This window comes from Hylobates moloch, unplaced genomic scaffold (genome assembly GCF_009828535.3).
Source record: "Hylobates moloch isolate HMO894 unplaced genomic scaffold, HMol_V3 SCAFFOLD_1, whole genome shotgun sequence".
NCBI classification, from domain to species: domain Eukaryota; kingdom Metazoa; phylum Chordata; class Mammalia; order Primates; family Hylobatidae; genus Hylobates; species Hylobates moloch.
Genome location: NW_026652276.1, coordinates 223,566,836 through 223,594,290, shown reverse-complemented (window position 1 = coordinate 223,594,290; position 27,455 = coordinate 223,566,836). Strand labels below are relative to the sequence as shown.

The 27,455-nt window shown below is 44.9% G+C and overlaps 1 protein-coding gene and 2 gene segments (V, D, J or C); all 3 read right to left on the bottom strand.

The window, feature by feature from the left end:
* Positions 1-2,220: 2,220 nt before the first annotated feature.
* On the bottom strand, positions 2,221-11,791 carry LOC116812547 (T cell receptor beta variable 6-6-like). The segment is given in 6 exon segments: positions 2,221-2,285; positions 5,040-5,117; positions 5,626-5,717; positions 9,604-9,653; positions 11,319-11,609; positions 11,702-11,791. Coding segments are annotated over 6 exon segments (666 nt in total).
* Positions 11,792-16,555: 4,764 nt separating this feature from the next.
* LOC116812541 (T cell receptor beta variable 5-8-like) lies at positions 16,556-17,145 on the bottom strand. The segment is given in 2 exon segments: positions 16,556-16,899; positions 17,022-17,145. Coding segments are annotated over 2 exon segments (420 nt in total).
* A 7,367-nt stretch (positions 17,146-24,512) lies between these two features.
* On the bottom strand, positions 24,513-25,564 carry LOC116812537 (uncharacterized). The gene is made up of 3 exons (XM_032758293.1): positions 25,493-25,564; positions 25,121-25,319; positions 24,513-24,985 (listed from the first exon to the last, which is right to left on the bottom strand). Exons 1-3 carry the CDS (start codon positions 25,562-25,564, stop codon positions 24,513-24,515), a joined length of 744 nt encoding a protein of 247 aa, XP_032614184.1.
* Between the last annotated feature and the right edge of the window lie 1,891 nt (positions 25,565-27,455).

Sequence of the window (27,455 nt, the reverse complement as noted above, 5' to 3'; positions counted from 1 at the left end):
TCCTGCAGTTAAGGGATCCCAACTAAAGAAACTTGCCTCTAGGTGTCTGCTTTACCTGTTAGTGCTAAAGAGGGATACAGGCTGCAGTAAAATAAAATGTTTGCTCAATATTATTCTGTAATATTTTACAAGAAAATCAATTGAGTTCATGGATTTTCATCCAAGCCGAAATCAAGATAAGAGCTGAATTACTTCCTTAATCTACCCTGAGAGGACTCAGACACTGCTCTATGCCCACAAGTACTTAGTGGAGACTTATTTATAGTCTCTTTTCGATAATTCTACTAGTCAACTATCTTCAGGTGTAACGGCACAGTTGGGTGCATCTCCTAACATTTTTCTTCATAGCCTGTTTACTTAGGTGTTTTAGAAATTGTTATCAACATTTTTTGCCCTCCAGAGAACACGTGCTTGGTGTCCAATGGAATCTAAGCCAAGGTGATGTTATCAGTACGACTTATAAACTTGTAGAATCCCTGATCACTCAAGGTGGTTAAAGCTGTTGCCTGGCGAGACCTGCAGGGAAGATGAGGTGCAGCAGAGATGGACTGGACTCAGGGCACAGCCCGCCCCTCATTCTCCCCTTTTCCTCTGAGGCAGTTGCTCCTCTGTGTGCACCTGCCCTGACACCAAGGCTGCCCAGCCAACATTCTTCAACTGTAGATATCATTAAAGATTAGAGGGACTTCCCGCCTCTTGCATAGCTGTAGGTAGCCTAGCAATAACTGAAAACTGCTGCAGTATCTGCATAATATTGGATCCAAGCCCTAATTTTTCTTAACCCTTTCCCTCCTAGGCTGCTCTCCTAGACTCCCCAGAGCCCTTTAGAGCTCAGTGGACCACACTGCCATCTTGTGGCCAATAAGTGAAGTTTCATCAGTTTCTTCTGCAATGGCCCAAGGAATGCTGGGAAGTGTCTGCAGAGTGAGCTGCCGTAATATCCCAGAAGTGCCATCCCACAGATTTTATGAGCTGCTTCCCTAAAGCCTCATCCCAACATTAGTTCTGACTATTGCTTTCAGTTACCAATCTTAATATCCCACCCTCGTTCTGAGTAACTCTTTTCATATAGCTTCACTTATAGTTTAACTTTTTCTCCCTTAAAACTACCATCTAAAGAAAGAGGAACAGAATGAGAGGAATGAAAGGAAATAATATTTGGTTTTAAATAGGAAGAAAACACAGCTGTTGAAATATAAAGAGATTATTTAATTCGAATCAATAAGATATACAAAAATATCCTCAAAAATGACAATGTTGGCCAGGCGCGGTGGCTCACGCTTGTAATCCCAGCACTTTGGGAGGCCCAGGCGGGCGGATCGTGAGGTCAGGAGATCGAGACCACGGTGAAACCCCGTCTCTACTAAAAATGCAAAAAATTAGCCGGGCGTGGTGGCGGGCGCCTGTAGTCCCAGCTACTCGGAGAGGCTGAGGCAGGAGAATGGCGTGAACCCGGGAGGCGGAGCTTGCAGTGAGCCAAGATCGCGCCACTGCACTCCAGCCTGGGTGACAGAGCGAGACTCTGTCTCAAAAAAAACAAACAAACAAAAAAAAAGACAATGTTACCCCAAAAGTATAGATCAGCAAAAGATGAAGTCAAATGTCTATTAATAAAAAGGAAAATTGAAATATATAAAATGAGACCTCTTACAAGGCAATAAGCAATGGTGGAGGGAGCAGTACCTAATGCAGAAAATAAAGGTGGATATAAGTAAGACTAGCAAAAGGGCTGCTACAGGAAATGATCATCTTGTACAATGCACATCTACTGATCTGAGCACCAAAGTAGGAAGACATGATTCTGGAAGAGGCAGAGGAGCAGCAGGAGATGAGGGCATGCTGGTGCAAAATAGTATCATAAGGAAGCAAATCAGCCAGGGGACTCTGCAGTACATGACTTTGCTCTCTTCGGTCTCCTGTGACAGCTGAACTGGACCATTTTCCTCTCCAAGGATTTGCTCCTGCACCCTGAGTTAGATGCCCCTGGGATTTGCTCCTCCTCAGGTTCCCATGGAAGAACTACCACTCCTTCCTTGTTGACCATGGTCTGAAGGAGAGGTCAGCTCTCTATCCCCTTTAATCCCACAGTATTGGGGATTGGCACAGACTTCTCAATTGGCATCGACCTCTCTCATGGCATGCTCACATGCCTCCTAACTGTGCCTTTTCATTTCCACTAGACTGAAAGTTAGATGTGGGCAATGAAACTTAACACCTTTATCACAGGATGCACAAGTGACTGCTTTCAAAAATATTGCTGTTTATTTTACTGCCTTGGGTTATATCTGAACAGGAAAAAAGGCACAATTTCTTAATGTGACTTAACCACAAAACCTTCCCAAGTGCCAAAAACAATATAACTACCAAGGGATTGCTCTCCTCATTGGTGAGATGGCAAAATAAAACAACAAAGAAAATATTATGAAATACTTTAAAGGAGACCCAGAATCCCAGTCCCTCCTATACAAACATCATTTTATGGCCTCCTTCTAACTTGAGAGACAGGCAGAACCATTCCTGTGCCCTGAACCTGGCAGGAAAGCCCTGCTGGAGCCTGTGGGGAGCTGGCGAGGATGAGCCTTGGTGATTCTGCCCCCAGATCAGGGATTCTCAGGGAACTCTGGGCAACTTCCAGGGACTGAGATGGAGAGTGGCCATACTCCGTCTTGGAGAGGAGAATACTTAGGGTGTGACATTTCTGACCTCTCAGCCTAAAGTAAAACCAGAGTCATTCCTGACTGGTGCTGAACTGCTTAGTTGCCAAAGCAAAATAGTCCTTGTTTCACGGTCTGTCAGTGCCACAGAAGAATAGCAGGGCTGTAAGTGGTTCACAACCCAGACTTGCTGCTTGGCCATCTCTGTTTCCAGTGACTCCAGGATCTGAATATTCCATATGAGGAAAGACAATCTGTAAATAATGAACATGTTCAGTGATGCCTTAGGTACATTCAAAATAGTTGTCATGTTCCAGACTGGCATGCTTGTAGAAAACACAGACCTTCAGAGCAAGAGAATTTGGGGGTTGAATAGAAATAGGAATAATAAAGTCCCCCTTAGATGATGGCTTCTAAGAACAAGAGTAGAGGGGAGATTAATTCTGAGCTCTTTTGGCCCCACAAGAAATGACATAACAGGGACATCAGAAAATACTCCAGTGATGTGCTGCTAAACTGGGTGTCTGTGAAGGTGGGGGCATGGCTGGTAGCATTTCCTAATTTCTGTTGTACCAGCATATCCACCATGGCAGATTTCAGGCTCCCAGCATGCCTTCACTGAACAGGGAGCTGGGAAAAGTATGCCTGTGTGCTTCTTCTGAGTCATACAAGCTGGCTCTAGCACATCCCTAGACTCAAGAGCAAAGCTTTCAAAGTTCTTCAATGCTTCCAACTCAACACACTAAAAAGGAGGCCCAAGCAACTATAGCACACCTCATTGTTTTCATGAAAGGATCAGAGTGTGTGATCCTGGGTCTTGGAAGGGACAAAGGGATGTTTGTGCAGAGAAAGGATTTCTGAGGCCTCTGAAGCTGCCAAGATCACAGAGCAAAGAGTTATGCTAGTTGGTTGGGGAGCTGCTAGCCTTTAACTTGAAGTAATTGCAATGAAATGTTTCTCCTGCTTACCTTAAGACAACAGAATGATTCCATTAGAGCAGAAACCCTATTCCTTCCTATTTGTTCACTAGTAATGTCTGCCCTTTGCTCCTCTTGCATGTTCATTCTCTGTATAAACTGGAAGCCCTGCTCACTTTTGTTAAATGTCCTTGCAGCACCATTTACAACTGTGGACTGTGTTCTCTTCAGCCTCAGTGTCACAGCTTGTCCAGTGTTAGGACCAGGTGTCTCAGGAGTCATGTGGAGGAAGGTGGCAGCAGTTAGAGACAAGGTCTAGGAAGACAGGGAATTGCCATCTGTGCCCTGGCCTTACTCAGTCCCAGGAGACACAGGGCACCTGAGCAAGGAGGGATTTCATGATGGCACCATATAACGTGGGTCCAGAGCAGCTCCCTCCCATAGACCGTCATTTTCTGGGGAAAGAAATTTGGTGTCTGTACCACCACGATTTCTGATCAGAGAATTTGGAAGGGCTATGATGCCCCTCCTAGCTATGAAAGACTCAGGGCATCTCTATCATGGCTGTGTCTGGACACTGAACCCCAGACTTGGAAAAGTGGTCTGACGCCGAGGACTCCCCGAAACCCACGATCCATAATCACATCAGCTCTGACCAGTGCATTCACTTTCATAGATACAAACTGCAGCATCACCCACAGACAGGTGGAGGATTCTATTGCAATATAATCACTGTACTTCTATTTATAACAAGTACTACATAAGAATATATAATATGAGAAATAATATAAAAAGGAACAGATTCAATGTTATAAATAAAACACTTCTTGAGTTAAAGGCCTCAGGAAAATTATGTCAAATCAAATGAGTTGGACAGCAATGAAAACCCTCAGAGTCTAAAAATCAGATTTCCTTAGGGAGTCAAGGTGAATGAGCAGGGGTGGTGAATGCATGCTTCTGTCTATTAGGACAGCAGCAATGGCAAATGGAAACAAAATAAAATATACATATGGCTTAAAGTAGGCGAAGAAATGAAGTCTATTGTTACCATGATTGTATTTATCAAGTAAGGACCACAAAAGTTGCAATGACCTTTATTTCAAATAGGAAGAGAGGTTTGATATTTTGTTGTAGGAAACTTCCAAGGTGACAGGAATAGAATAGGCTTCAGAAGAAAGGTATTCCTGGGGATGTAGCCTCAGACCTTCCAGATGTCAGATGCCCCAACATATGAAGAAGAAGCGTGTTTCCTGCCTATGACAACCTCATGTATGTGGGCAGCACAGCAGGTTCCAAGACCTACAGAAGATGCATGTCTGCCCTGAAGGCCAAGGCTAAGACACCCTCTCCTTGCTTGGAGCAGTGAGCTGGCTCCGAGGACTCCTAGAGTGCAGTGGGCCGTGATTGTTTTCACCAGCTACATTTGCAGTCACTGTGTTTCAGGAATGAATCTATGGTCTCTTCCTACCCAAAGGACAGCCGAGGTCCAAATCTACTTCTTTCCCACAAAAAGTGAGGATCAAAGAGAGGCCTCTGTTAACGGTCTCTAGGAGCAGAAAGGAGAGAGAAGGATGAGGTTTGTGAACAGGAAGGAGGTGACTGTGCCACACTGTGGCTAAGCTGCTGGCACAGAGATACACGGCTGAGTCCCGCTGCTCTGTGCGCTGGATCATCAGAGTGGAGACGGATCCCTCAGGCCTCTCTGCAGAGAAGCGATCACTGGGCATTCCTGATTTGTCTCATTGAGCTTCATTCTGGAAGTAAGTCAAAAACTCTGGGCCCTGCCCCAGGGCCTGTTGGTACCAGTAAAGGTAATCATGACCTGAAATTGGATCACACCTGAGAGCTACATCCTGTCCCTTCTTTGTGACTTTGTACCTTGGGGACTGGGAGACTCCAGCACCTGTGTGAGCTGTGGAACTAGAATTTGGCAACAGAATAAGGAAAACATTTGTAGTCATCACACACACACACAGACACACACACACACAGACACACACACACAACCTACACACAGAAAGAAAATGAAACTACATTGTGTTCTGAGGACTCACCTGTCCCTAGGAAACCCAGGACCACCCAGCAGAGGAGCCTGGTGCCCATGACAGGGTCAGGCCAGGATGGGGGCTTTACCAGATCAGTGTCACTGTGAGCAGGAACAGAGGATGAGGGACGTCCTTGTCTCCACAGGGCAGTTCCCACAGTGACATCACTTCCTCTCTCAATCCCCAGGACCTCAGGGTCACAGCATTTATATTAGAACACACTTGAGTGATGCTTTAAATATTTATAAGCTCCTTTTTAACATCAATGCATGGCTCATCGCTTTGGCCTCCAGAGCTGTCTGGACCGAGAGGCCTCACGCTGAATCTCTGAGTTCATCTTCTCATCCCACAGCCGCTCCTCTGTCTGCTGGGCATGTCCTGTAGGATGCACCAACAGCGCCCCTAACATAGGGAACAAAGGCGTGAGCTCATTGTTTTTCCTGCCAGTCAGGGTCCCCTCTGCCATCCCATTCATGCCCCAGCCTCGTCCATTCCCCCAGTCACACATGCCCCATGGGACGGTCCCATCACCTGGGTTCCCTCACAAACTGCCCTCATGCCTTTCTTCCGGGATCACTTTCCACCTCTGTTAACTATAATTCAGAAAAGATACTTTGGTAGAAACTCACAGCGGTCTTTTTTCATATTCTACTTATAAAAGTTTTTTTTTTAATCAATGTCATCTTAAATGAAGGAGAATGACAATTGAGCTAATGGTTATTTTTAGCCACTATCTTGACTTACTCTTGTTCTCCGTCTATTCCTATGGGAGGTATTTCTCATTTCTTTCTGACTGCTTTCAAAATCTTCTCTTTGCCCCTCATGTTCTACAATTTCCCTATGACTTGACTATTTGTCTTACATAAGATTCATTTTGATTCTGGAAACTCTGAATTTGGGTCCTTAAACAACTCTAAATAATTGTCAGCTAACATCTCAGAAATATCACCTCATAGCAGTCTACGTATTTTATCTGTTTGTAACTGCAATCATATGCAAGAAAAATGGGAAATTATGAAAATATGCATATTCTAATATATGGGAAATATCCATTTTTTCCTTCCCTGTTCTTTAACTTCTTTCATATTTCACGTTTAATTTTCTGTGCTGCATTCTAGATCACTCCTGCAGATCCATCTTTGACATCACTAAAAATCTCTGTAGGAGGAGCTTGTCAACTGTTTGACTTTCCATTTTGTTTTCAGTGATTGTATGAGGCATTTCTAGATATATTATTTGACAATTTTTATGAAAGTTACTTGATGGTTTCAGACATTCACTTTTTCCTTGTTTCAGTGCCCCCTCGCGTTCATTTAAATGTAGCGCTCCAAACTTTCATATCTTATACTGCCAAAATTTCGAGTCTACGGATTTGCACTTCAAACGCTTGTTGTTTGTGCTGACTTTTCCTCATGGCTATGTCCTAATATTCTTCTTACTGGGAATCTATTTGTTTGATGGTAGTCTGTGACATTCCAGAGAGGCCTGGACTGAGAGTGAACAACACCAGGAGTCTGTCATTTTTACAGCCATCTCCAGTCTAACTTGCAAATGTATGCACCCAAGAACTGTCTGCTGCACTCTTGGCTGCCAAATACACCCAAAACATAGGTTGGTATGTCAAAAATGCTCTCTGGGCAGTCCCAAGGAAAGATACAGAATAGAATTCAAATTTTCTAATTATTTCTAGAAAAACTCTTTTCATAAATAAATCCCATTAAGCCATGTAGTCATGACATTTTCTTCCAAGGAGAAATCACATATATTTATGTATACATACATATATGCATCTCTGTGTGTGTATACATTTGTATGTATCTGTGTGTGCACATGTATACACACACACATATATATACACACATATATATTTAATATAAAAATGGCCAAACCTATGGATATCCCTACTTCTTTCCTTTTTTTTCTGAAACCCCAAACTTCAAAAAATAACTTAGATACTGGAATTCTATTGTATTTGTAAACTTCACACTCTTTCCTTTTTTTTTTTAGACGTAGTCTTGCTATGTCATCCAGGTTGCAGTGCAGTGTCGTGATCTTGGCTCACTGCAACCTCCACCTCCAAGGTTCAAGCGGTTCTCCTGGCTCAGCCCCCTAAGTAGCTGTGATTACAGGCGCCCACCACCACGCCCGGCTGATTTTTTATGTTTTTAGTAGATACAGGGTTTCACCATATTGGCCAGGCTGATCTTGAACTCCTGACCTTGTGATCAGCCCGCCTTGGCCTCCCAAAGTGCTGGGATTGCAGGCATGAGCCACCGCATCTGGCCTGACTTCACACTCTTTCAAATTAAAAAGTGTAACTTATTTCAAATTAGAAATTCCCATACAAACTGACAAATGAGCTTGAAGAAGCAAATGCTCTTAGGCTTGCTCAACAGGACAATACTAGTCTATAAACGCATAGAAACCCATCTCAGGCATAGTTGACTTACTAATGCTCATCTATTCTGTGCCCAGGACACTGGGAACTTCCATATGAAAAACAGTAGGACCTAAAGTTCTAGCATCAAAGATTTGTTTTACCATTGTCCAATTTAAGACACTGATGGAAGAAAAGTACTCAGTTTACTGTTTAGGTTCAACTTATACAAATAAAAGGAATATTCTTTACTCTGAAATCATATGTTCTCCTTTGAGTAAATTAAAAGGTGACATAAATCATGAATTAAGCCTACTGGGCTAGACTGGGCCAAGAGAAGACAGAGGTTTTTTCTGGAAAGGCTAAGTTTCCAGGGTTAGTCAATGTGGTGCAGGAAGGAGGCTGGTGTGCAAAGATTTTTTCCTTGTTAGAAGATGCTGGGATGTGTGATATGCTGGGTACTCAGCTGATCTAGTGGGAAGGGTGGTCAGGCATGTAATATGAGGGACTAAAGGTCAGAAGGATTGTCCTGGGAAATTGCCTTTCAACAATCTGAGACAAGTTTTGGGCTCTTTGGCCCTTTCTGCTTTGTCCTGTTTGGGGGCCAGGTCTCTACATGGGGAGAAGGCATCTCTACCACATAGTATTCTTGCCATCTTCACAGAAATGCAGGGCAATTTCTGCAGATCTGAGGATTTCACTTTGGGTTTGCCATCAAATCATTGAGCTGACCAGCTACAAATTAATGAAGCCCATTTCTCATACTGCAGAGTCCAAAGGGAGACCAGAGCACTTGCTTCAGTTATAAAAGAACTGGGTGGAGGAAGGCATCAAGATGTGAGCTTCCCTCCCACTGTCTCCACAGATCGCTGCACTCTGAACAGGGGTCTGATGTCCATGCAACTCCATCAGGATGGAAGCTCACGAAGGATATAGAAGAAAGAGGCAAAGCCCTGCCTCTAGGTGGAGGGAGACTTTAGGCACAGGATTAAAGAAAAGTTAGTAGCCAGTGTCTGGAACATCTACATACAAATTGTGTCCACATTCACCCGGGCAGCACAGGTGTACCCAGGAGAGGAGTCCAGGGACTGTGGAAGCTTGAGACAGTTGTGTGATCCAATGCCTTAATCTGGGAGAATCCACTCTGTGCTGGATTGTGTTAAATCAACTTTGCAAAGGCAAGATAAGAATGCCATTTCTCTTATCATTCTGGGTTAGAGATGATCAAAGATACATTTGGTAAAATTTGTTAGATAGATGTAAAACAGTCACTATTACACTTGGCAGGTCATTGTGGTCAAACAGTGAGAGTCAGTGACCAGCAAATACAGAGGCATCCAATAGACCTAGGAAGTCCTGTTCCTTCTGCACCCTGTGTCCAGTTCATCTTCCCAAATGCTGACCAGAAGCAGCCAGCCTGCCCCCCGTGTTTGGCAGTAAACCTGCAGGGGTGGGCCCCATACAGAGGGAACAGCTTCCCCAGAGGCAGGTTTCCTTGGCCTTTTCCTGTGCTCCTGGCGCAAGATCCCACTGCATGGTCTGGCATGCTCTGATCCTCTCATGTCCCTGCCACTCCAGCCTGTCCTGTCCAGACCTCCAGGAGCCCTCACCTTCTGACTCCTCTCCTCCAGACCTTCTCTTCCTCAGCTCCTCCCACATATGCATATGGTGTAATTCTGATCATAAATCCATTACACTGTCAAACCTGTAGTGGCCCTGTTTTATTGATGCAAACCTAATGGAGATTTTCTTACCGGAAGTGGTTTCAAGGAACAGCCTTTAAGGATGGAATTCTAGAAGTGGATCTCTGATCTGTCTCGATTTGTTGTGGGGAAAGACCCTGAAGGAGAGCACAGAGACCTGGAGGAGGTCTTGTGCTGCAGCCGCAAGAGGAAACCTTGACCCAGGTGTGGCTGCCATGATGGTGATTCCCCATCACTTTCCAAGACCGACCTGGGCCAGCAATCAAAGGGGTGGGCTTTCTTGTACTTAATGCTAGATCTCTGCCAGGTTACAGTAGATGTAGCGTGTTCCTGCTATTGGTTCGTCCACCCACTCATCACTCGCTCAGCCTCTCATTCACTCATCCATTCTCCGTGAAATGGGTCTCCCCACGTGCCAGGCACCAATGTTAGTAAATGCAGCAGGTGCAGCCTTAGCTTTCACGGGCTTAAAAATTGGGTAGAGAGGCCAGGTGTGGTGGCTAACGCCTGTATCCCCGCACTTTAGGAGGCCGAGATGGGCAGATCATGAGGCCAGGAGATCGAGACCATCCTGGCCAACATGGTGAAACCACATCTCTACTAAAAATACAAACAAGAATTAGCTGATTGTGGTGGTGCGTGCTTGTAATCCCAGCTACTTGGGAGGTTGAGGCAGGAGATTCGCTTGAACCAGAGAGTTGGAAGTTGTAGTGAGCTGATCACATCACTGCACTCCAGCCTGGCAACAGAGTGAAGCTGTCTTAAAAAAAAAAAAATCAAAAGAAAAGAAAAAAAAATTAGGTGAAGCACAGAAATAATCAGACAAGTATCTGAGAAAGAACAACTGTGCTAAAGGTTACTAACAGACATATGATTCTATGAGAGCTTATGAGAGGAAAGTTGATCTCAGCTGGGAGGCAAGGGTGTGCTTCCCGCAGGAGGGGCTGATCATGCTGAGATCTGAAGCACAGGTAGGAGCTGGCTACTGGAGGAAGGAAGGCTCCATCCCAGGGCAGAGAAAATGGCCTTTGAAGTCTCTGTGATGGGAAGAAAGGAGGCACAGAACAGGGACTCCCCTCCTGGCTGCAGTAGAAAGGGGCAGGGACGTGAGGGGAAGAGAGACCCAGGAAGGCCTTGGAGGGTGACTGCCCAGATGGGAAAGGTGGGCCACAGGAGAGACCACGTGAGGGTGGGGGCTGGGAAAACTCTAGAGAGAGGAAGCAACAGGGTCACCAGGGAGAGATGGGAGTCTAGATGGATCTGAAATACAAATCCTGTTTCATCCTGGGTGCCTCGTACTCAGGATAATGAGCAGAAAAGTAGGAGCAGGGGAAGCCCTGGCCCCACCCCAAAAGGACAGCTCTGAGGAAAGACCAGGGAGAGCAACAAAGGAGACATCTGAGGACGCGGGACCAGGCCAGGCCTGGCTGAGATGGCTGCAGAGGCACATGGCACAGAGTGAGGCTTGTACAGTCCGGGCAACTTGGGGCCACTCGGGGTTCCAAGGTTCCTGGTGCAGAAAACTCTGCCCAGGGCATCCCTGAGCCTTGGGTGGGGGATGAGGGCAGAGCCTCCCTGCTTTTATGTGCAGAGAGGAGACAGCCTTGTAGCGCTGTGGAGAAACTGCTGGCACAGAAGTACACAGATGTCTGGGAGGGAGCAGCCGACTCCAGCCTGAGCGGGAAATCCTCTTTGTTTGATCTGGAGGCATTGTAGCTATTGGGGGACTTCTCCTTTGTCAGAGATACCAGCAGCAACTGAGTGATGAATCAGCTTCAGCCCCATGCTTGGGTCTTGTCGATACCAGTACATGTAGTCATGGTTCATATCCTGGGCACACTGCAGTGTCATGCTCTGTCCTGTCTTCAGGACCTGGAATTTTGGGGTCTGAGTGACACCAGCATTCACTGGACCTGCAGAGAAGGAGAACAAAGCTGATGTTGCTGCCCCAGTGGGAAGGCGCTGGGCCTTGAAATCCACACAAGGGGCCCTGCCCAGGACCCACCTGCCCACAGGAGAGAAAGACCGCACAGCACAGGAGGCTGATGCTCATGGCAGGTGCTGCAGGATGGAGGGGTCTTCTAGGTCTGTGCATTGGACAAAGGGGAACGGGACTCTCAAGGGAGTCATTCTGAGACCTCATTCTCCCTGTCTGGGTCTCAGAGCCTTCCAGTCAGGAGAGGCCACGCCTGTTCCCCAGATGGTCACATCCAAAATAAATGCACCAGTGAACAGCTGAGAATGAGAAGGACACATTTGTCTGAATTGAAACAAGTCTACAAGATTTTCATGACCTTTTGTAAACAGTGTGTAATTCAATGTAAATTTTATTTCTTCAATGTTATAATTAATATTCTAGTGTTAGTTACCTGCAAAGTGCTGTAGTCTAGAGTCTTAGGGAAACTCCCCATGTCTTCCTGGTGTTTTTGATTCCTGTGTCCCTAATACTCCTTCAAGTATCCTTTTCTAATTTGCTTAATTAACCATAATCCTATTTAAAATCCTTTGTCTATATTGGTTTTCTCTGTTATCAAATTTCCAAATCCCAGGAGCAGGCTCATCAACATTGGAGGAGTCGTTTTGCTCTATTTCTTGTCAATCCACTGACAGATGGGACTCCGACAGTCCAGCTGAGCACCTTCAGTTCCACCCAGGGCTCTTGCTTTCCCTGCCTGGGGTGAGACCACATCAGGCAGAACCACCTCACGCTGCTGACTGACCTCTCTGTGTGGATGATGGTGACCACACAGTGCTGCCCATGACCTGTGGGCACAAAGGTGGGCTGATGCGTGAGGGACTCAGGGAGAGAGGGCAGACTTTAGGGTAAGGACGAATGCTCTGTTTTTATTTGAGATGTCATGTTTCATAGGGAATATCATTTTGTATATTAATTTAGTAATAAATAAAATTTGGTAATAAATACAAAGGAGCTCAAATAACATGTCTTTTGATTCCTCCAGGTTTTCACAAGTTTTTCCCTGGGGTTTCTCCTTGTCTATTTTCTGAGCTCATCATCTTCTCCTCGACTCAGCCAACACCCTTCCCACAGGTCCCTCTGTCTACTGAAGCAAGCGGCAGGGTTTGATTCCTTCTGACCCCCCTCACTGCCGTGGCTGCTTAATTATGGGTGGAGTGGGTTTGGGATGGCAGAGGGCAAAACAACGTAAAGGGCATTATTCTTCTTAGGGCTCTGATACACACTCAGCACTATATGCCTCATGGTAGAGCTTCACAGCACTCATCACGTGTGGATCAACACTCCACCATCCTCACCTCTCACCTTGCCAACAAGTTAGAGACTCTTAGAGTAGAAAAAGCCTTAGAAATAACCTTGTTTCCATTTCCAGGTGTGCTTTGTAAGGTGGACTTGTTATTAATATTTAACAGAACTCTTTGTCCTTCATTGCCAAAGAAATTACTCCCTCAGGTGTGCGTCTGTGCTGAGACCAGAAAAACCATTAGGAGAAGGTGGAGGGTTGCATCACAACTTCACAGCTTAGAATTTGATATTACATGTCCTTTGTCTTCAACATCCTGTGGCCACTCTGCCGTGTTCCCAACTGTCCGTCCCCACTGCCTGTGCTTCATTCTCTGCTGATTCAAAGAAAATAAGATCCTCCTAATTGTAGAACGCAGGAACACTTACCAATTTCTGGCCCATGAGAGTCTCTCTTTGAACTCTGAGTTATTTATTAAACAAACTGTGACTCCATTGGCCGTGCCATTTTTCACTTCGCCACCATCCTTCATTAGGTAAAGGAGATGTACAGATGTTTACTTAACCTTGAAAATAAAATATCCCACCTTCCAACTACTTACAAAGCAAAGCTGACTAAAATCAGATGGGATTCTACTTAACATTCTTTTCCTCTACATTTCACGTATAGGAAGTTACCACGTAGTTGCTTCTCCCCCCTCCCTCATGTTAACAACAGCTCCTCACAGAGTTCCCTGTCCTAGTGTGTCCATATCAGTGTCTCTGCTACATCTTGTGATGGGAATAATTTTCTCAAAGCTCAGAACTTCTGGTTCCAGGCCACTAACTGCTTACCCACTCTGATACCTCTCCACTGCTAACACCATGATGCTTTTACCTGCAGTGCTATAGGGTACAAAGACTCTCCTGCCCCCTGACGTCTGATCTGAAGACAGCCCCAGATGGTTCTAGACTTCCCCTCCCTCAAACTCCAGTGACCCCTCTATCAATACCACATGGAAGCAAGCTGACTGTCCTTCATCTGGCTCCATCATTTATTAGCTCTGAGACCATGGAAAAGGCCATTCATTAACCTTCCTAGACTCCAGCCTCATCTAGATTCATCTATAAAACATGACTAACATTCCTGTCCATGCTTTATGAGGATGAACTGAGATACTGTGTAGTCTCTGGTAGGTCTGATAAAGGTCTATCCTTTCATCCCTCCCTGTCTCCTCATGCAGGAGAAACTGATAGAGCTCTCAGACCTGCTAGGACTAAGAGTGATAGAAAACCTGGAATCATTAACTGGGTGCTGGGGTGAGGAGAACCTGGAAGCCTAAAGAGGCCATTCAGTCACTTTAGAAAAGATCTGGCAGAATTTAGGAATCAGAGAATAGAGCACGAATGTACCTGTCTACCCTCATTATGCAACATGAAGCAGCTAATAGGAGCAAGTTACATCTATATCAACCAATCTGGAACAATAAAGACCAAGGCATATTAACAGAAAAGAGTAGACATGTGGCCAGCAAAGTGTACAGGTGAACCCATTTTCTGTAGGTGAACTTGGGTAGAAAGTTATTCATGGACACAGAAAACAGAGGTGAAAAGAAGCACACCAGAGTGTTAATATTGGTTACCAGTGGAAGGTGGGATTGGACACACATAGACCTGTATTGTCAATGCTGTCTGCAATTTACAATTTCAAATGAACTTTCCTTCCTGAGAGCAACTGAGGAAGAGGACTTCTGAGGCCAGAGCTGCAGGAGGGGCCTGGAAGAGAGGCTGCATCTGCTCACATCATGGTGATGTGCGTTCCCTTGTCCAGCTGAGACTGGCCTGGGAGAGAAGCTCAGCACAGGGCAGAGTTTCCCATGCACAGGGCTGCTGAAAGCCCTCAGAGCCCTAGCCTGGGAAGTGTTAGGGAGACGCCTATGGGACAATGTCTTCCACTGCCCAGATCACGGTCTCATAAAGACAAGGCCACCTATATCTTCCACTGAGCTTTGTGTGCAGAGGAAGGTGGCTGTGGGGTGAAGGCTGGTGCAAGAGTGCACAGAGTTCTGGGAGAGAATGTCTGACACCAAGGCAACTTATTTGGCTTTGAGAGAAAGTCACAGAGATTCAGGGATTTCTCTGTAGTGTCTGCTGGGACAGATCAGCTGTGCACCAGCTTTGGCTCCTATTAACACCTGCACCTGTATTCATGGATGGCAGTCTCAGGCGTCTCCGTGTCACTTCACGTCCTGCCTTTGTTCTCTGGTATCTTGGGATCAGGTTGTTCCAGCATCTGTGAAGTCTATGATAGAAGGAAGTTGAGTGCCCAAGGAGGGACCCCAATAATGCAGACCTGACGTAAAGGTTAAGGCTGGGATGTGCTCAGCCAAGGAAAAGGTTTTACGGGACTCACTCACCCCCAAGAAGCAAAAGGCCACACCACTGAGGAGTCTGGTAGCCATAGCAGGGCCAGGGAAAAATGGGCAGATAGTGGGGAGTTTTTTCACATTGTCTGTTGGGGACAGAATTCCTGGATGTCAGTAGAGTCACTGGTGATGCCACTGCCCCTGCCAGCCAGTGACTCTGCCCTCTGCCTGCTATTCCTCCCTCTACCTGCTGCAACCTTCAACCTACAGTCCAGTCATAAACCTTCACCCATGTGGTCTCTGCTTCTGGCTGTCTTTCTTCTAACAGACAACAGCCTGATAAAGTTTGTGATCATTTACCCTCCACCTACCTCTCCACTGTCAGCTCAGGGGGTCCATTCTGGGATCTTTTTGATAGGCTGTTGCTTCTTCACTGAACATATGTGCTTCCCTCCCATTCCTAGGTCTTTATGCTATTTCTTACATGAAATATATTTCAGGTACATTTATTCTTAATGGTGAAAAGCCAAACTAAAATTTTACTAGAATAAATTAAGAAAAATATGTTTAGACATTTATATGAGACAGGAGTTTTTGTCTACACACAAAATTGTTTTTAGTTTTTGTTGCATTAAATTAAACTCTTGTGCATCAAAAAACACCATAAAAATGAAAATATAAGCTACAGACTGGGAAAAGACACAGGGAATGCATATAAATGATTTTTAAAAAGTGCGAAATTTAACATTCCTCAAAGTTGCTAATAAAGAGGCCATAGTAATGACCCGTGAAAACATCTGAGCCTCTACTGCGGCCCTGCTGGTCACTAGAGGGCAGTGTGAGGGCTCTGACTTACTGACCAGGATGCAGAAGGTGGTGATGGAGCAGGGGGGTAGGAGGAAAATGGATGGACTAGTTTATTTCCCACTTCTGATCCTTACAAGCCAAGAGACACTGGGGAAAATGACTCAATGTCCATGAGCCTCCCATCTGTAAAGGAAGAATAAGAATGTTTGATTTGCAAGATTGTGGAAAGCCTTTAAGATAAGTAACATACACAAAAATCTAGCACACATCTTGGGCTCAGCAGTTACTCTTCTACTGAAGTTACCCAGGAAGTGACAAGCTGCAAGAAGATGCAGCACAGAAGCGGGCACACTCAGGCCACATGAAACCTGGGCTCTGTTGGTTGGGAGAGCTCTGCGCTCAGTAGGACACAAGACATGCCTTCCATACAACTAAAAGCTTCCCTCGCAGGAGTGAAAACTGGGTGGGGCCTGCAGCTCTCAAGGCAAAGCTAAGGCAGGAAGTTTATATACAGAATGTCAGTGACTCTGCTGGGCTGTGCCAAGCTGCTGGCACAGAGATACAGGGCCGAGTCCTCCGGCAACGAGGCATTCACATTCAGCTCAGAGCTATAGTTAGGGAACTGGAGACCTGAAAATCTACGAGGGAAGTTTCCTCTTTCTCTCTCTGCTTCCTCATTATACCAAAGGAGGAACTGGAGGCCTTGGCCCAGGACCTGTTGGTACCAGAACACACTGGTGTGCCCAGAGATAGGAGAGCATCTCAGCGTCACTTGCTGTCCTCTCGTTTTGATCAGGTGTGTGGGACTTTGGGTGACTCCAGCCTCCACTGGGCCTGTGAGAAAAGCAGAGGGAGGATGAGCACAGCAGACAGCCTGGAGGTCCTCCCCAAGATAAAGTGGAGGACATGGGTGGGAAAGCTGAGAATGGGGCTACTGTCCTGTGCACAGGACTCACCTGCTCCCAGGAGACAAAGCAGCACCCAGCAGAGGAGCCCGGGGCCCATGGCCCAGTGGGGCAGGCAGCACTGCATCTGATTCAGGGCTTTGTCCTCCTGGGGAAGAGCCTAGCGAGTTCTTCACCTTGATTTTCCTGATGGGAGGGGTATCCTGTGATGTCACTGTCCTTTGTCCTCCCCATGCAGACTTCCTTAGGTCTAGTGCTCCACAGACCCTGGACTCTACCTGTCCTACAGAGCTGAAGGGCTGGGTGAAGGCAGAAGCTTCTGTGATGATACAGTTCCTCCTCTACCTACACTGCCCCAGCTCACAGACTGCCCCATCACCCTCTCACCCTTCTTCCACCTCGTGCTGCGGTGGCCATGCTGGAGCTCACACACCTACCCATCAGCAGAGGGTGAGGAGCCTGTGATTAAACCTCAAGTTGCACCTCTTCCTTGCTGTCCTCACATCATCTTTCTGATGCTAGATTCACACCAATGTTTCTTATTATATTTTCCTGTCCCAGGCAACATTCCCAGCCCCTTTCCTCAGTGGCCAGTGGGGCAGAGTTCCCAAGATTTAGTCCATCTGATGAGATCCAAAGCAGACCTGTGTTGTCTGTAAATTATTAAGAGTGCAGATTCCCCAGAAATAATTCTAGGGCCTTATCAGCTCACAGCACAGACCTAGCCAGCTTCTGACTCAGCACCCTCAAGGCCATCCTACATGTAGTGCTCTGGACAGTTTATATTAATCCCTCCAGAACCACCCTGCTTTCAGAGGCTGACCCCAGTGTATCATGTTAACTGTCTCCCCTTTTCTCTAACTCCAGAGTGAGATTGGCTTCTGGGAGACAGGAGAGCAGAGGGAGGTAAGGTCACCACCTGTGCTGGTTTGCAAAATCTATTTCGTTGGCTCCCTTCTTGCTGGGTTAAATTTCCTGGTGCCTGAAAGTAGTCACACAGTAGCCTAAATGCTTTGCCACTTAGATATTTATTTCAGTAGATATCCTAGTGAATGGCTCATAATTTTTATATTCCATAAAGTCCTAGAACAGGACACAATTTTGCCAGGGATTTTGCTGCTTAAAACAAGGGTGGAATTTACTTCAATTTCTGATACCTTGTTCCTCATTTCCTCCTGAACCTTCACCAGAATTGCCCTTAATGCTCGGTTTCAGCAATCTACGCTTTTGCTAGTCTGCTTCTCCGAATTCTTCCAGCCTCTATCCATTACCCATTTCCCATTAACCAAAGCTGCTTCTACATTTTCAGGTATTACAGCAACAGTGTCACTCTCAGTACCATTTTTTCTTTCAATTTCTTTCTTACTGCTATAGAGAAATACCACAGACTGGGTAATTTATAAAGACAAGAGATTTATTTGGCTTGTAGATCTGGAGACTGGGAAGTCCAAGATCAAAGGGCCATAACTGCTGAGGGCCTCATGCTGTTATCCAAGGCAGAAGGAAGGGGAAGCAAGCACCCAAGACAGAGAAAATGACTGAATTCATCCTTTTTTCAGAAGACCATTCCCAAGACAACTCATTCACTCCCACAATAAAGGCATTGATCTCCTTCTGAGGGCAGATCCCTCATGACCTATTCATAGCTGTCCCACCTCCCAATACCATTACACTGACAAATTTCAACATGAGCTTTTGTGGGGACACTCAAGCTAGCACACACATCTACACTGTGAGTCAGTATTTCCACTCTTAAGTCTATACCTCAAAGAAAAAAAAAAGAACGCATATGTCCAAAAGAAAGAATTCCACAAGAATGTTCACAACAACTTTATTCATAATGGTTGAAGACAAGAATAACATGGATGTCCATCAACAGGAGCTTGGATAAACAAGTTGTGGTCTATTTATGCAAGGGAATATTAGTCTTAAGAAAGAATGACCTACTGATACAACAATATGAATACAGTTCAGAAATACCAATTTGTAGGAAAATAATTCAATAAAAATACTACATGCTTCCATTTATATGAAGCTCAAGAATAGACAAAGTTAGTCAATGGTGATAAAAATAACAGTTTTTATCTCTGGAATAGAAATTGATTGGAAATGAGCATGAGGACACTTTCTTGAGTGATGGAAATTTTTTTTATAATCATTTCAGTTACTGTTGCACTGGCAGATGCATTTGTCAAAATGTACCAGGATGTCCTTATATTAATATTTGTGTTTTACACTGTATTAATTATACCTTAATAAAAAGTATTACTGAAAAGTAAACAGCTAAATTGCATAAAAGAAGAGAGTCATTTACAAATGTATGCTTGTATTCTGCACAGCCGAATTTAAAAATGAATCACACAAAAATAAGAAAAGACAGAAGCACACATATCTGTGTAAGATATGGAGAATGTGAGAAGTGCTCAGTGACTGAAATATTCAGCATTGAAATTTGGCATCAAATTAATCTCAACGGATGAGTGGGCTGAAAAACAACTGAGGATCAATATCAAGGAAAGCTGTAGACAAACAAAAGCTTTCTAAAAATATCTTCATATGCTGTTGAAATCATTCTGAGAACCCTGAGCTGCTATACATTTCATAAATTGGGAAATTGGGCATTCATCAGTCTTACAATTGAGGCTTTCATTTTGAATTTCAACAGATTGGCCAATTGATGAATTGATTTTTTTTGCCAAGCAAACAGTCTGTTCCCCTCTTTGTGAGTGGGGTCCTGGGGAACCCAGCCCTCCCCCTTTGGTAGCCTCACAGAGGGGAGTTGGGCACAGCACAGACACATGGGATTTGCAATCCCTGTGAAGCCCAGCTATGGACCTCCCAGTCCTGCAGTTAATGGATCCCAACTAAAGAAACCTTGCCTCTAGGTGTCCGCTTTACCTGTAAGTGCTAAACAGGGATACAGGCCAGAGAAAAATGAAATATTTGCTCAATATTATTCTGTAATATTTTACAAGAAAATAAAATGAGGAGCTCATGGATTTTAATCCAAGCCAACGTGAAGATAATAACTGAATTCCTTCATTAATCTACCCTGAGAGGACTCAAACACTGCTCGATGCCCACAAATACTTAGTAGAGACTTATTTATAGTCTCTTTTCGATAATTCTACCAGTCTATTATCTTCAGCTCTAACAGCACAGTTTGGTGCATCTATTAACATTTTCCTTCAGTAGTTTGTTTAGTTAGGTGTTTTAGAAATTGTTATCAATATTTTTTGTCTTCCAGAGTACAGGTGCTTGGTGTCCAATGGAATCTCAGCCAAGGTGATGTTATCAGTACGACTTATAAACTTGCAGAATCCCAGATCACTCAAGCAGGTTAAAGCTGTTGCTTGGCGAGACCTGCAGGGAAGATGAGGTGCAACAGAGATGCACTGAGATCAGGGCACAGTGTGCCCCTAGCTTTCTCCTGTTTCTCTGAGGCAGTTGCTCCTCTGAACCTGCCCCACACCAAGGCAGCCCAGCCAACATTCTTCAACTGTAGATCTCATTAAAGATTAGAGGGATGTCCCATCACTTGCATAGCCGTAGGTAGTCTAGCAATAACTGAAAACTGCTGCAACATCTGCATAAGATTGGATCCAAGCCCTAATTTTTCTTAACCCTTTCCCTCCTAGGCTGCTCTCCCAGACTCCCCAGAGCCCTTTAGTTCCCAGTGGACCACACTGCCATCTTGTGGCCAATAACTGAAGTTTCATCAGTTTCTTCTGCAATGGCCCAAGGAATGCTGGGAAGTGTCTGCAGAGTGAGCTGCCAGAATATTCCAGAAGTGCCATCCCGCAGGTTTTATGAGCATCTTCCCTAAACCCTCATCCCAACACTAGTTCTAACCCTGACTATTGCTTTGAATTACCAATCTTAATATCCCATCCTCATTCTGAATAACTCTTATCACATAGCTCCAGTTATAGTCTAACTTTTTCTCCCTTAAAACTACCATCTAAAGAAAGAGGAACAGAATGAGAGGAATGAAAGGAAATAATATTTGGTTGAAAATAGGAAGAAAACACAGACGTTGAAATATAAAGAGATTATTTAATCTAAATGACTAAAGATAAACAAAAATGCCCTCCAAAAATGACAGTGTTACCCCAAAAGCATAGATAAGCAAAAGATGAAGTCAAAAATGTCTATTAATAAAAAGTAAAATTGAAATATATAAAGGAGACCTGTTACAAGGCAATAAGCAATGGTGGAGGGAGCAGTACCTAATGCAGAAAATAAGGATGGATATAGCTAGGACTAGCAAAGGGGCTGCTACAGGAAATGATCAGCTTGTACAATGCACATCTACTGATCTGAGCCACAAAGAGGGAAGAGATGATTATGAAAGAGGCAGAGGAGCAGCGGGAGATGAGGACACACTGGTGCAAAACACTATTATAAGGAAGCAAATCAGCCAGGGGACTGTGGATTAGATGACTTTGCTTTCTCCTGTCACCTGTGACAGCTGAACTGGACCATTTTCCTCTCCAAGGATTTGCTCCTGCAGCTTGAGTTAGATGCCCCTGGGATTTGCTCCTCCTCAGGTTCCCATGGATGAACTCTCACTCCCTCCTTGTTGAGCATGGTCTGAAGGAGAGGTCATCTCTCCCTACCCTTCAATCCCACAGTACTGGGGATTGGCACAGACTTCTCAATTGGCATCAACCTCTCTCATGGCATGCTCACATGCCCCCTAACTGTGCCTTTTCATTTTCACTAGACTGAAAGTTAGATGTGGGCAATGAAACTTAACACCTTTATCATAGGATGCATAAGTGACTGCTTTCAAAATTATTGCTGTTTCTTTCACTGCCTTGGATTATATCTGAACCGGAAAAAAAAGGCACAATTTCTTAATGTGACTTAACCATAAAAACCTTCCCAAGTGCCAAAAACAATATAACTACCAACGGATTCCTCTCCTCATCAGTGAGATGGCAAAATAAAACAAAAAACAAAGAAAATATTATGAAGTACTTTAAAGGAGACCCAGAATCCCAGTCCTTCTGATACAAATACCGTTGCATGGCATTCCTCTAACTAAGAGACAGGCAGAGCCATTCCTGTGCCCTGCACCTGGCAGGAAAGTCCTGCTGGAGCCTGTGGGGAGCTGGCGAGGATGAGCCTTGGTGATTCTGCCCCAGAGCAGGGATTCTCAGGGAGCTCTGGACAACTTCCCGGGACTGAGATGGAGAGTGGCCATACTCCGTCTTGGAGAGGAGAATATTGAGGGTGTGACCCTTCTGACCTCTCAGACTGAAGTAAAAGCAGAGTCATTCCTGACTGATGTGGAGCTGCTTAGCTGCCAAAGCAAAATAGTCCTTGTTGCAGGGTCTGTCAGTGCCTAGAATAATAGTGGGGCTATAAGTGGTTCACAGCTTACATGTAGCTGCTTGGCCATCTCTGTTCCCAATGACTCCAGCATCTGAATATTCCATGTGAGGAAACATAATTTGTAAATATTGAACTGGTTCAGTGATACCTTTAGTTACATTCAAAATAATTGTCCTGTTCCAGACTGGCATGCTTGTAGGAGACATAGAATTACAGAGCAAGAGAATTTGGAGGTTGAATAGAAATATGAGCAATCGAGGCCCCTTAGATGATGGCTTCTAAGAACAAGAGTAGAGGGGAGGTGAATTCTGAGCCCTTTTGGCCCCACAAGACCTGGCATAACAGGGACATCAGAAAATACCCCAGTGATGTGCTGCTAAACTGGGTATGTGTGAAGGTGGGGGCATGTCTGGTAGCATTTGCTAATTTCTGTTGTACCAGCATACCCACCATGGCAGATTTCAAGCAGCCAACATGCCTTCAGTGTTTGGGAGCTGGGAAGAATATGCCTATTTGGTTCTCCTGAGTCATACAAGCTGGCTCCAGCACATCCCTAGACTCAAGAGCAAAGCTTTCAAAGTTCTTCAAGGCTTCCTACACAACACACAAAAAATGAGGCCACAACAACTATAGCACACCTCATTATTTTCATGATAGGATCAGAGTGTGTGATCCTGGGTCTTGGAAGGGACAAAGGGATGTTTGTGCAGAGAAAGGATTTCTGAGTCCTTTGAAACTGCCAAGATCACAGAGCAAATAGCTATGCTGGTTGGTTGGGAAGCTGCTACCTTTGACTTGAAGTAATTGCAATGAAATGTTTCTCCTGCTTGAGACAACGGAATGATTTCATTAGAGCAGAAACTGATTCCTTCCTATTTGTTCATTAGTAATATCTGCCCTTTGCTACTCTTGTATGTTCATTCTCTGTATAAGTTGGAAGTCCTGATTGCTTTTGTTTCATGTTGTTGCAGCACCATTTACAACTGTGAACTGTGTTCTGTTCAGCCTCAGTGTCACAGCTTGTCCACTGTTACGACCAGGTGTCTCAGGAGTCACGTGGAGGAAGGTGGCAGCAGTTAGAGACAAGGTCTAGGAAGACAAGGAATTCCCATCTGTGCCCTGGCCTTACTCAGTCCCAGGAGACACAGGGTACCTGAGCAAGGAATGATTTGATGATGGCACAATAAAAAATGAGTCTAGAGCAACTCCCAACCAGAGACCATCATTCTCTGGGGAAAGAAATTTGGTGTGTGTACAACCACAATTTCTGATCAGAGAATTTGGGAGGGCTATGATGCCCCTCCTAGCTATGAAAGACTCAGGGCACCTCTATCATGGCTGCGTCTGGGACACTGAGTCCCAGACTTGGAGAAGTGGTCTGTCGCCGAGGACTCCCCGAAACCCATGATCCATAATCACATCAGCTCTGGCCAGTGCATTTGCTTTCATAGATACAAACTGCAGCATCACCCACAGACGAGTTGAAGATTCTATTACAATATAATCATTGTACTTCTATTTATAACAAGTACTATATAATAATACATAATATGAAGAATAAAAGAAAAAGAAATAGAATCAATATTATAAATAAAACACATCTTGAGTTGGCCTCAGGAAAATTATTTCAAATCAAAAGAGCTAGGCAGCAATGAAAACCCTCAGAGTCTAGAAATTAGATTTCCTGAGGGAATCAAGGTGAACGGGCAGGGGTGGTGAATGTATGCTTCTGTCTGTCAGGACAGCAGCAATGGCAAATGCAAACAAAATAAAGGATACACGTGGCTTGAAGTGGGCAGAAGAAGTGAAGTCCTATTGTTACCATGATTGTATTTATCAATAAGGACCACAAATTTGCAAAGACTTTTACTTCAAACAGGAAGAGATGTTTGATATTTTGTTGCAGAAACTTCCAAGGTGACGGGGTAGAACAGGCTTCAGAAGAAAGATGTTCCTGGGGATGTAGCCTCAGACCTTCCAGATGCCCCAACATATGAAGAAGAAGCGTGTTTCCTGCCCATGACAACCTCATGTATGTGGGCAACACAGCAGCCTCCAAGACCTACAGAAGATGCATGTCTGCCCTGAAGGCCAAGGCTAAGACACCCTCTCCTTGCTTGGAGCAGTGAGCTGGCTCCGAGGACTCCTGGAGTGCAGTGGGCCGTGATTGTTTTCACCAGCTACATTTGCAGTCACTGTGTTTCAGGAATGAATCTGTGGTCTTTTCCTACCCAAAGGACAGCCGAGGTCCAAATCTGCCTTTTTCCCATGAAAAGTGAGGAGTAAAGAGAGCCCTCTGTTAAGGGTCTCTAGGGGCTGCAAGGAGAGAGAAGGATGAGGTTTGTGAGCAGGAAGGAGGCAACTGTGCCACGCTGTGGCTAAGCTGCTGGCACAGAGATACACGGCTGAGTCCCCCTGCTCTGTGTGCTGGATCTTCAGAGTGGAGACGGATCCCTCAGGCCTCTCTGCAGAGAACCGACCACTGAGCAGCCCTGATTTGTCTTGTTGAGCTTCATAATTGAAGTAAGTCAGAAACTCTGGGCCCTGCCTCAGGGTCTGTCGGTACCAATAAAGGGATACATGACCTGAAATTGGATCACACCTGAGAGCTACATCCTGTCCCCTCTTTGTGACTTTGTACCTGGGAGACTGGGAGACTCCAGCACCTGTGTGATCTGTGGAAATAGAATTTGGCAACAGAATAAGGAAAATATTTGTAGTCTTCACACACACACACAGACACACACACACACAGACACATGCCTACACACAGAAAAAAAATGAAACTACTTTGTGTTCTGAGGACTCACCTGTCCCTAGGAAACCCAGGACCACCCAGCAGAGGAGCCTGGTGCCCATGACAGGGTCAGGCCAGGATGGGGGCTTTATCAGATCAGTGTCACTGTGAGCTGGAGCAGAGGATGAGGGACGTCCTTGTCTCCACAGGGCAGTTCCCACAGTGACATCACTTCCTCTCTCAATCCCCAGGATGTCAGGGCCACAGCATTTCTGTTAGAACACACTTAGGTGATGCTTTAAATATTTATAAGCTCCTTTTTAACATCAATGCTTGGCTCATTGCTTTGGGCTCCAGAGCTGTCTGGAAACAGAGGCCTCATGCTGCCTCTCTGAGTTCATCTTTGCATTCCACAGCCGCTCCTCTGTCTGTAGGATGTACCAACAGCGCCCCTAACATAGGGCACAAAGGGTTTAAGCTCATTGTGTTTCCTGACGGTCAAGGTCCCCTCTGCCATCCCCATTCATGCCCCAGCCTCCTCCATTCCCCCCATCACACATGTCCAATGGGTCTGTCCCATCATATGGGTTCCCTCACGAACTGCCCTCATGCCTCTCTTTGGGATAATTTCCCACCTTTGTTAACTGTAATTCAGAAAAGATACCTTGGTAGAAACTCACAGCGGTCTTTTTTCATATTCCACTTATAACAGTTTTTTTTTTTAATCAATGTCACCTTAAATGAAGGAGAATGACAATTGAGCTAATGGTTATTTTTAACCACTGTCTTGACTTACTCTTGTTCTCCGTCTATTCCTATGGGAGGTATTTCTGTTTTCTTTCTGACTGCTTTCAAAATCTTCTCTTTGTCCCTCATGTTCTACAATTTCCCGATGACTTGACTATTTGTCTTACTTGAGATTCACTTTGATTCTGGAAACTCTGAATTTAGGTCCTTAAACAACTCTAAATAATTCTCAGCTAACATCTCATAAATATCACCTCATAACATTCTACCTATTTTATCTGTTTAAAACTGCAATCATATGCAAGAAAAAATGGGAATTTATGAAAATATGCATGTTCTAATATACGGGAAACATCCTTTTTTTTCTTCCCTGTTCTTTAACTTTTTCATATTTCACTTTTAATTTTCTGTGCTGCATTCTAGATCACTCCTGCCGATCCATCATTGACACAGGAGCAGCTAATCAACTGTTTGACTTACTATTTTGTTTTCAGTGATTGTATGAGGCATTACTAGATATACTGTTTGGCAATTTTTATGTCCTTATGTTCTTCATACTGTGGATCTATTTGTTTGATGGTAGTCTGTGACACTCCAGAGAGGCCTGGACTGAGAGTGAACAACACCAAGAATCTGTCATGTTTACAGGCATCTCCAGTCTAACTCGCAAATGTATGGGCCCAAGAACAGTCTGCCGCACTCTGGGCTGCCAGATACACCCACAATACAGCTTAGTAGGGTCAAAAATGCTCTATGGACAGTCCCAAGTAAAGATTTAGAATAGAATTCAAATTTTCTATTTTTAAAAAAATAAATCTCATACATATATAGACCAGCTGGATGGAGGTAGATTTCAGGTACAGGATTAAAAGAAAAGTTGGTAGTCAGTGTCTGGAACATCCACATACAAAGTGTGTCCACATTCACCTGGGCAACACAGGTGTCCATGGAGAAGAGTCCAGGGACCATGGCAGGTTGAGGCAGTTGTGTGATCCAAAGCCTTAATCTGGGAGAATCCATCCTGGGCCGAATTGTGTTAAGTCAACTTTGCAAAGCAAGAGCCTGCCTTTCCCAGAATGCCATTTATCTTATCATTCTGGGGTAGAGATGGTCAAGGATACATTTGGTAAAATTTGGAAGACAGATGAAAAGCAGTCACTATTACACTTGGCAGGTCATTGTGGTCAGACAGTGAGAGTCTGTGACCAGCAGATACAGAGGCATCCAAAAGACCTAGGAAGTCCTGTTCCTTCTGCACTCTGTGTCAAGTTCATCTTCCCAAATGCTGGCAAACAGCAGCCAGGCTGCTGTTTTGGCAGTGCACCTGCAGGGGTGGCCCCCATAGAGTGGGAACAGCTTCCCCAGAAGCAGGTTTCCTTGGCCTTTTCCTTGCTCCTGGCTCAAGGTCCCACTGCATGGCCTGGCATGCTCTGATCCTCCCATGTCTCTGCCAATCCAGCCTGTCCTGCCCAGAGCTCCAGAAGCCCTGGCTACTGACTGGCTGCCTCACCTTCTGACTTCTCTCCTCCAGACCTTCTCTTCCTCAGCTCCTCCCGCGTATGCAGAAAGTCTAATTCTGATCATAAATCTGTTACACTCTCAAACTTGTAGTGGCCCTGTTTTATTGGTGCAAACTTAATGGAGATTTTCTTACCAGAAGT